This window comes from Portunus trituberculatus, chromosome 41, assembly GCF_017591435.1.
Source record: "Portunus trituberculatus isolate SZX2019 chromosome 41, ASM1759143v1, whole genome shotgun sequence".
NCBI lineage: Eukaryota > Metazoa > Arthropoda > Malacostraca > Decapoda > Portunidae > Portunus > Portunus trituberculatus.
Window position 1 is genome coordinate 30220457 of NC_059295.1, and position 11206 is coordinate 30231662.

The window sequence follows — 11206 nt, forward strand, 5'->3', positions numbered from 1 at the left end:
GTCTTGGAGTTTACAAAAGAGTATGTCGTAAAAGAAGCATGAATGTTCAAGTGAAAAAGTAGCTGAAAAAAGATGTTCAAATGAAGTATGATTATAAATGAAAGATGAGCTGTTTTGTAAGAGATGCAAAAAACTTTCTTTTTCAGTTTGTGCTTATTGTAGCTCATTATGTACAATACACAAACCACATATTACACATGTTACAAACTTGTAAGCATTTTGTACCTTATGAAATTTTGTCAAGTACTCGTAAAGCTATGTGTACTGCATTTCAGATTTGCTGCATCTCAGATTTATTTTACATTTTAGATCTGTCAAAAATAACATTTTATTAACCGCTTCATTACAGTGGCCGCAAAAAAAGTATACATCATTGAATTTTGGTTAGTAGAACTATACAATACAAAATAGGGCTGTTTTATTTAAAATTTTATCGTATGATTAGTATTTTGGAAATATTCCCCATGGACTTCAGAACACTCTGGATCCTCTTGGGCATGGAAGCAGCAAGGGTGGAGAAGTAGGAGGCATGGAAGTAGATCCATATCTTTTTCAGCTCCTCTGTCAGGTTCTTGATGCTACTGTGGCGTGAATTCTCCAGCTTGATCTTCATTATTTGTCAGTCATTTTTGGTGGGGTTGACGTCTGGGGTAGTCTGGCTAGTCGAAAACATGTATATTGTTTTTCACTATGAACTTGACAGTTTTGGACTTACGTGCTGGTGCTAAGTCATGCATAGAATATTCTGATTTGTGAATGCTCCAAAATGTCAGCATGTGCTCCTCCAAGACCTCAATATGATTAGTTGCCTTCATCATTACGTTCTCAGGAAAAAAGTAAAACATTCTGCAGGAGGTTGAGGTATTTCTCTTTCAGGCTGACAGCTGTAATCGAAGGATCTTCCTTCACCTCTCTTGCCAGGACCTTGCCTGTGTGTGGAGACATCTTCCTTGGTACCCCAGAGCCTGGTTTTCTGGCTGGTACTTCACCAAGATGGAGATTCTTTGCTTTGATTTTTAGCTTGTAAATGATCATCCATGTCACCTTTAATTCTGCCATTACATGTATAACAGACCAGCCTTCAACTAGGAAGGCAAAGGCCAGGGTTTTACCTTGAAGAGACATCTGTGCATAACCCACAATAATGAATGTGTGGTGTCTGGTAGCACATTGAAGTTGGCACGCAAGTAGCAAATAGGGGTGCTCAGGAGCAGCATAACAAAAACCCTCTCTGCAGAAGTGCTGGAGTCACACTGAGGCCTGGTTTGGTAAGGAACAAGGAATAGAGGTGGGCTCTAGCCGACCAACATCACTAGTTCCACCCACTCTGCTGGTGGCAGGAACACAAATAAACAATACACAGATATTCATGTGTGTACATTTTTTATTGTGGTGAAAATGTATACTTTTTTATGGCCACTGTATTACACTTTTCTTTTTGGTACATGATGTATATTTTACATAAAAGAAAAAAGAAATCTTGGTCACTCTTTAATCAGTTAAGTCATTCCCACTGAAAGCATCCATGAATCCTTCTTGTTCTAATCTATTCTAGCCTCTATTTCAATATATACAGTATATATATATATATATATATATATATATATATATATATATATATATATATATATATATATATATATATATATATATATATATATATGTGTGTGTGTGTGTGTGTGTTGAAGAAAAGTCACGGTAAAATCACCATTTCCATTTAAACACTTGTGACATTTCTGGAAGTGTTTGAATAGAAATGGTGAATTTATTGTGTCTTTTCTTCAACTTCTACGTTACACTTTGGTGGATCTATATATATATATATATATATATATATATATATATATATATATATATATATATATATATATATATATATATATATATATATATATATATATATATATATATATATATATATATATATATATATATATATATATATATATATATATATATATATATATATATATATATATATATATACACATACATACATACATACATACATACATACAGTGGAGACTCCATACTTGAACGTCTAGATACTCAAACTTTTCAATACTCGAATGCAAAAGTTCGATTTAATACTTGAAAAAATACTTTATAGTCGAACGTCCACACCCATGGTTGTAAACAAAAGCTCCCTGGGGTCCCCGTTTCTCCTCTGCCAGTTGTGACTTGTGTTGCCACGGTCATCAGAATAACATTCTCCTGCATTCTGTCTGTAGTTTTCATTTATAAACTTACATTAACACCAAAGGCTTATTAGTGGTGAAAATATCTAGTGATCAAACCGCCGTACATTTGCTTTTATACAAAACTCTGTCAACTCCCTTCTCGCAGCTGCCACTGTACCGTTCTCATACTATATTACTGGTAATGCAAGTAATACCAGTATTACCATAATACCGGTATACCGATGCTGGTGTGCATCCTTAGTCTGCTGCAGTCTTGAGAAAGATAACATTCTTCTGCATTCTGTCAGTAGTTTTTCATTTAGAGACTTATAATGGCACCAAAGTGGCATATTATTAGTGACAATAAGGAATCTGGTGAGATTGCAAGTGTTAGTGAACCATAGCCCTCCATTAGTAGATTCATAGGAATCACACCGGGAGAAACTTTACAAAGATGTTTTCATGGAGGGTGACTCATCCTCCAGCGACCTCCCTCCTCCTCCCCACCCTTCTCCCCTCCTCTTCTAAGTTATTCATTACAGCCTTCACTTACGGTATGTAGAAATCAAAATTGTAAAAAAAAAAAAAATACATTCAAATTTTTATAAACTTGAGGTTTTGGTAAGATTAGAACGAATTACCTGATTTGTCGGTATCAATAGTCAAACTTTTTAATACTCGAACAGCCATTTGGAACTCATTAAGTTTGAGTATTGAGTTCCACTGTATATACAGGCAACCCCTGCTTAACGAAGGGGTTACGTTCCTAATAAAAATAAAAACCTTTCGTTAAGCGAATTTTCGTTATGCGAACCAATTCTAACAAGTTTAACCCCTGACTTGAACTTCCATTGAGAGTAAAAAAAGTGAGTGCATCATAGTACAGTAAAAGCTTTAATGAAAGTAAAAATTATGAAGTTAAACATTTAAGCAGTTTAATTTAAGACTAAGTCATTATAATGTACACTAATGTATGTATGTAAGTAACTTTATAATGTTGATGATCTTAAATTTATGAAAGGAGGGAGAGTAGAGTGGGAAATACGCTAGCTGGCAATCTGTGGAATGTAAACAAAGGGTGCATCATTGTACCGCATACAAAACTTGTGTACCATATTTCCACAAGGCTTTCCATTTTATCCATTGCAGAGTCACGAGTTCAGGTGGTTCTTTTAGCTTGCAAGGAAGATATGATCTCACCAGCCTTCTTAATAGAGTCTGCTGACTTGAAAATGGTAGACAGTAGATAGAGTCAAACCATGGTGGGAAGCAATACTATTAGTGTTCTCACCTCTCTCGTGTCTGTGAATAATATCCAGCTTCACTTCGAGAGTAAGAGACTTCCTTTCTTCTTAGCAACGCTAGGCGACATTGCAGGGCGTTTTGGTGGCATGTAGAGCGAGGGAAGACGAGCTGCTGCTGACGCTGTTATTGTTTTATACTAGGGGGAGTGAGTAGTGCGCGTTTTGTCCACTAGAGACGCTGGTGTATTCAAAAATGTTGGCTTGCGTGACATGGCGGAGCTTTCAAACTTGGAAAAAATTACCTGGATAAGATTTCGTTAAAGCAAGTTTGGTGTTCGTTAAACGAGCAGATGGTAGTAAAAGCAAACCTTCATTGTAGCGAAATTTCGTTGTGTGAACCTTTGTTAAGTCAGGGTTGCCTATATATATATATATATATATATATATATATATATATATATATATATATATATATATATATATATATATATATATATACAGTGGAACTTCAGTTAACATATGCCCCTATGCACAAACAAATCGGTTGATGAACCAAATTTTTATTAACAAGTTTTGTCTTGGTCCATGAACAGAGTTGCTGGCTTTATTGCAAGATGGCATTGCACGGAACATCAGTTGTTTTCATGGTACCACACTGTAAAGAGTAAAGAGTGTTTCTTGTGGTGTTATTCTGTTTTTTGGCTTTTTGCATTAAATTGGCTCTCATTATGCCTCCCAAGAAAGTAAAATATGTTTGTGATAGTGGTGTTAAGAAGCTGAAGTATATTATAATAGAAGTAAAGGAAGCTATAGTGATAGTGGTGTTAAAAAGCTGAAGTGTATTATAATAGAAGTAAAGGAAGCTATACCAGCAAAGAATCCTGAAAATAATACTATTGTTCAATCTACTTTAAGAAAAACAGAAAATAATTACTTTATTACAAATGTGGAACAGTAGAAAAAAAATTTCAAAGATGCTTTGCTGGTATGGCAAGTCTCAGGAATCACAAGATTTCATGAGATGTTTCTTTGCACCACCATATTTGTCATAATACTTGGTCACAACACAGAGGCACCTCACCTCTAGGACAGCTAGTGATCTGTATGCTGTCTTGTGTTCAGTTAGACACCGTTGCTATAGCAACAACTTTTTTTTTTTTCCCCCTAGCTGAAAGATGCACAAAAGTGTCTGACAGATATGTGCTGCCGGGACTGTAGGATGTGTGCCAATTTGGTCTCTCAAATGCAGCCCTGGAATCCAGGAATAGATTAATATATTTTTACATTAATTTCAATGGGGAAAATGGTTTTGGTTCACGAATATTTTGGTTTGTGAACCTTCAGGAATTAATTAAGTTTGTAAACCAAGGTTCCAATATATATATATATATATATATATATATATATATATATATATATATATATATATATATATATATATATATATATATATATATATATATATATATATATATATATATATATATATATATATATACACACACATACACATACAGTGGAGACTCAATACTTGAACTTAATTTGTTTCAAATGGCTGTTCGAGTATTAAAAAGTTTGACTATTGATACGTATAAATCAGGCAATTCATTCTAATCTTAGCAAAACCTCAAGTTGTAAAAATTTCAATGTATTTTTTTTTTTTTTTTTTACAATTTTGATTTGTACATACCGTAAGTGAAGGCTGGTGATGGATAACTTAGAAGAGGAGGAGGGAGGTCGCTGGAGGATGAGTTATCATCCATGAAAATGTCTTTGTAAATTTTCTGGTGTGATTTCTGTGAATCCACTAATGGAGGGCTGTGGTCCTTAAACACTTGCACTCTCACCAGATTCCTTATTTGCATCACTAATAAGCCTCTTTGGTGCCATCGTAAATTTCTAAATGAAAAACTACCAACAACACAGAAAAATGTTGTTTTTCTCAAAACTGCAGGAGGAATAGAGATGTGCACTGGCATTGGTATGCTGCTAATATTGGTAATACCAGTATTACCAGTAATACGGTTTCAAAATGGCACAGTGGCGGCTGCGAGAAGGGAGATGACAGAGCTTTGTATACAAATAAATGTGTGGCAGTTTGATTACCAGATATTTTCACCACTAATAATAAGTTTATAAATGGAATGCAGGAGAATGTTATTCTGCTGACTGTGGCAGTTCAAGTCACAACTGACGGAGGGAGAAGGGGATGCCAGAGAGCCTTTGTTTACAACCATGGGTGTGGATGTTTGACTATAAGGTATTTTTTTTAATATTAAATCAAACTTTTGCATTCGAGTATTGAAAAGTTAGAGTATTTAGACGTTCGAGTATTGAGTCTCCATTTTATACATATATATATATATATATATATATATATATATATATATATATATATATATATATATATATATATATATATATATATATATATATATATATATATATATATATATATATATATATATATATATATATATATATATATATATATATATATATACATTAAAAGCTTCTTTGTTTGCCAACTTATTGTGTGTTTCTTTAACTACCTGGGTTCCCTTTGTTCCTAAAGTAGCAGATCCTTCTTGTCTATTCTTTGAATAATGCAATAATTCTATAATGTGAGCTTTGTGTAATCAAATGTGTGCAATTTACAACTAGTAGTTTTCATGGGGCAAATTTCTCTTCCAGCTGGTATTTTCTTCCTTATTTTGGTATTTTATTCTTCCTTGGTGTGGGAAAAATGGCTTTAGTTTGTTTAAGTAAGACAATAAGTACAATGTAATTTTTGAGAGAAATTAATCAGAATTGCTATAGCAATACTTTGTTCAATGGTGTTTTTGCTGCCTTTTTTAGGTGCACAATATATATATATATATATATATATATATATATATATATATATATATATATATATATATATATATATATATATATATATATATATATATATATATATTATCAAGTAAGACGGTAAGTGCAATGTGATTTTGAGAAAAATTCATCAGAATTACTATAGTACATACTTTCTTCAATAGTGTTTCAATGTTGAGTGCAAAAGCTGTTACATCACCTGGCTTGTATGATTTAAAAAAAAAGGCAATACCACATATGTTAAAAAATAGAGTATTGCTATTTAATTCTGTTTCCTCTCTATGAGTTATTTAATTTATTTGATGCTGAAGTAAAATAGCTAAGCTCCCTATTAGTAGATAACTTCCTGTAGCGACCATATAACAGTTAACTTTTCTTCTTTATTGTTCTTTCCAGGATCGCTACCTCTAAAGACCTTGGACCTTGCAGTGATGTGGGGACACATGATCCCTCGCCCTGTCATTTTTGTGTCGTCTTCATTTTTATTGTTAGTGCAATCTTGAAAAATATTATAACTTTCTGGTGAGTCACATCACATCACCCTTAGAAACATTGGCAGTTTCATCATGTATTTACAAAACCTAAGCAAAAAAAAAAAAAAAAAAAAAAAAAAGATGCAAATGTATCTGCTTCCCATATCACTGTTTCATTTTTTTGATACTGCTTTTTGTGATACAGCACATATCTTCAGTCACATATATAGTATGCATTTCAGTTGGAAATTTGTACAATATATTTTATTTGACATTTCCTTGTTTGGTCATTGTTATTAGTGTTTGTACAGAGGATATAGCTAGGTAAAGTTAGATATTCATATCTGAGAAGGGGGAAATTAAATTGTTTTAGTTTCAAACTAACTACTTGACTGATGATGTCTTCACTTTTATTATGATGAAGATATGTCATTTTGAGAGATGGTAGGAAACACTGAGTGGATTGGGTGGTTGTATAGGGCAGACTATTATTGTAGAAAAGGGTTTCAGAGTGGGGCGTGACCTTCAAGTCTACCATCCTTCTTACACATACACCTATTTTGGAAAATGTGTAAAAATTCTGCAGGTATTTGGTGGTTCTGTGGTCTTCAGTGTTGCAAATTTGAGTGCTAGTAAATATCAGTGCACTGCTACCATGTATTGTTCAACGTTATACAGTATCCAAGTTTTAAAGAGATATGGTTCACTAATTGAAGTTTTCATGGTAAACACCTTGATTACCATATTTGGACTTTTTTTTCAGACAAAGTAAAGCTTAAAGAAAAATCATATTGTGTATGTATAGTGTAGACTTCACTATTACTTTAAAGTCATTAGAGAGTTAGTAGAATATAAACTTACTTCTCTTTAATTTCTTTTATTATCAGTTCATGTTTTCTTCATTCCTGTGGTTGACTTGAATGAGTTGCTCCCTAAAGCCTCCCTGGACCAAATTTTTAAATCATTCCTCAGTATTTGAAAGGGTAGCACCATTAACACATTAGCACCTGAAGAAGTGATGTAACACTAGGAGTGTTACCAGACCACATATATCCACCTCTTTCTGTACTAGATATTTTAAAGGGTTTATTGATCAAAATTCTGTGCCATCTGTTTGCAGTTTGTATTTTGAGGAATTAATGTTTTTTTAGTCATGCTCATTTTAGCTTTAGTAATTTCTGATATTTATCCAGTAATCATAGGGATTGGGAATAAAAGAAGATTTCCATCCATTACCTTTAATTTTTCATATACATAAAGGATTTTGTGTTTCATTTCTGAAAGAAAAGGGAATCCAGAACATTAATGTGTGATTTTCATGATATTTACTAAGCCTTTTTCTTAACCTTGGTACAAAACCATGTATATTTTTCTTTGATTTATTTATTAATTTTTTATCCATACATATTCAGCTGTGCCCTTAGAAATTGGGGCTTAACTCATGAATATGTCCATTTTAGGTCCATTCTGGTTCTTGAAATGTTTTTCCCATTATGGTGCATCATTGTCACTGTATGTCAGACTACACGATTTTGTTATTTGTTTTTCTTGTTTTCCTAATTCTTCTTGTTTCCCTTTATCCTACCCAGTACTTTCTGTGTGCCAATTTTCTTTGACATTTCATCACATTTGAAGATGTGGATGAGAATCAAACCATACTGTAGCTTTATTTGATATACAGATTGCAAGATGGATTTTGACCAATTTAAGACTTGCTGAGATGTTTTCTCACTCACAAGAAAGCTACTTTGGGTGACTAGCTATTGTTTTTGGTAAGTTTTATGTAGATTAGTTAAAAATAAAAAAATGTTTGCTGCTCTTGCTTTCTGGGATGCAATACACAAGCTTGCAACACCTATGGGTAGCTACATAGGTGGTTACTCTTACTAACGGTGAGTGATTAAGTAACTGATTGATGACTGACAAAGCAGGAGTGAGCAGAGTTGCATATAACTCAAAATGGCAATGGTGTATTAGTCTTATGTAAGACAAAAACAGCATACTGTTTCAGTGATCTATTGAAAAAATAAATGAATGAATATTGAAAGAAGTAAATTATCAAACTAGAAGGAACTTGAAAATATATAATGCCCTGGCTCCCCTGGTCTCCCAAAAATATATATAAGCTGGAAAGTTGTGAAGTCAGTAGACCTATCAACAAGTACAGTTAGCTCCCTACGTGATGAAGCAGTTTTCCACCTATAATTCTAACAAAAAGTGACATGTCAATTTTTTTCCATGGTAGTGTACTGGCAAAAGCCAAGCTGCCTCTGATGTGTATCATAGGCCTGCCTTCTTCCTCTTCCCTTACATATCTCCCACTAGTTCCTCCCCATCCCTATTCTTTTTAAAACTCCTTCATCCCCCCCTCTCTCTCTCTCTCTCTCTCTCTCTCTCTCTCTCTCTCTCTCTCTCTCTCTCTCTCTCTCTCTCTCTCTCTCTCTCTCTCTCTCTCTCTCTCTCTCTCATACACCAGGCAGATGTTTTTCAATATTTGATATAAGACTTGAAAAATATAAGAAACATGACCCAAGTAAAAAATGAATAATATCTAGCTTAACTATACATATTTTCAAATGTAAAATTTCTATAGTGGCAAAATGTAAAAGAAAAATTCTCTATGACAAGGAATTAGTGTTTTCTTTGTTTGACTGGATTTTTTTTTTTTTTTTTTTTTATGCAGAGAATGTAATGTCCAAATGTGCTTTCCTTCTCACATTATGTTTTATTACTTACTTCTTACTGATTTGTGTTGGCTCAATACTTCCTTTTATACAATATCTGTTACATCTAGATAATTCTACTATGTACATTACAGAATCTCCTTGGTCACCTTTGTCTCATAGTATAAGAGCCACAGCTTCACAATAATTGAATACAAGACCCGGGCTCTACCCACCTGCTGCATAGGAGCTGGGGCAAGCCTTGCCTCTCCCCAGTGAATGACACAATGCCTTTCTACCTTCTAGAAATACATATTTCAAGAACACTATGCCTGTCAAAGTGTGTTTCCTCAACACACATACACATCTATGTACAAACAAAACTTGATCAAAAACATAATTAATCTTGGAATTTCCTTGGCTATCTGTGCCTCCTCTGTTTTCTGTCTCATATCATCATCTTGTTCCCTCTTCCTCTTATAGCAATCGTCCTTCTTGTGTCCCACCTTCTCGCAATACCAGCATGCTCCTTTGAAATTGTCTGCCTCACTGACTGCTCTCTTTCGTGCCTTGAAGCCAGAGCTTGAATTGACCTTGTAACTTGACTAACTGGACTTCACCAAGGACTCAAACTTCATATTTGCACTGGCCAGAGTTTCCTGCATGGATGATGGTTTATCCTGCTTCACCTGTACCTTAAGTTACAGGCTGTCCTGAGCTTTGATAAACTGATCATGTATCAGTACTGTTATCAGGTCAAGGTTGGGCTTGAGAATCTCCAACATCACACACACCCTTGAGACTGGTTGCCAACAGGACAGCACTCTCTGTGTCATCCTGTCAACATCTTAAACTGTGCTCTATATAGGCTTCTTAGGAAACCTTACCATCAAACTCCAGGGGCTTCTTCCTAAATAGCATCCCCATATGACCCATACTGCCACTGGCACTAATGACACATTTGGCATGGCTAAACTCAATTACACTTGGACTCAAACTACTACTATCATGTTTAACACACTTGATTGAGGGTCAACTGTCTTCCATAAGCACTGGCTGCTTGTATTCAATCAAAAAGTTTTGTTATTCTGTGACTTATAGCACTAACCTTATAATCTGCATCCTTTATCTCCTGGTGAGCTGTCTTAATTCTGCACTCCCAAGACCACCATCTGCACATATCCAGCTGTTGTCCAAATTTTGGCTGTTCTTTTTGCATTCTTGCTTGTTCTTCCTTTGTTTTTGCCTGTTCTTCCTTTATTCCTACCTCTTCTTACGTTATTCTTGTTTGTTCTTCCTCCACTTCCATCTAGTGTTGATCCATTTTTGTAGTCACTTCTATCTGTCCTTAGATCAGTTACTCGTTTTCCTGTCTCACACCTCGAAACTTTCCCTGTAGAGTTAACCATAATAATATTATTCATGCTATTCTCTTTTTTTTTTTTTTTTTCTATGTCTGTAGCTGATTCTTTAGTTCTTGTTGCATCCTCTCTTTTTTCTTCTTGTTTCTGTAATTGTTCCTAATTAGTTCAACTTGTGTTGTTTGTGATTGTTCCCTTAGTTAGTGTTGCTTTTCTCTCTTGATTTTTTTTTCATATGTCTGCAATTGTTCCTTCAGTTCTTGCTGTGTTCTTTCTTGCTTTACTTCATTATTCTGTAATTCTTCCTTTAGTTCTTACTGTGTTCTCTTGCTTTTCTTCATGTTTCTGTAAGTGTATCTAGTTCTCCTTGTGTTCTCTCTATCGGCTCCTTGCATCGGTGATGTAGTA

The 11206-nt window shown here is 34.2% G+C and overlaps 1 protein-coding gene across 6 annotated transcripts in view; it reads left to right on the forward strand.

Moving 5' to 3' along the window:
- LOC123516996 (ADP-ribosylation factor GTPase-activating protein 2-like) overlaps nt 1-8002 on the forward strand; it is a 41671-nt gene extending 33669 nt beyond the window's left edge. For all 6 annotated transcript variants that reach the window (XM_045276803.1, XM_045276802.1, XM_045276806.1 and 3 more), the window contains one exon: nt 6698-8002. Coding sequence is in view for 4 of the 6 variants with exons in the window: in XM_045276802.1 (XP_045132737.1) it covers nt 6698-6712 (15 nt within the window). In the remaining 2 variants the exon portion in view is untranslated. The remainder of the gene's footprint in view (nt 1-6697) is intronic.
- Nucleotides 8003-11206: the final 3204 nt, after the last annotated feature.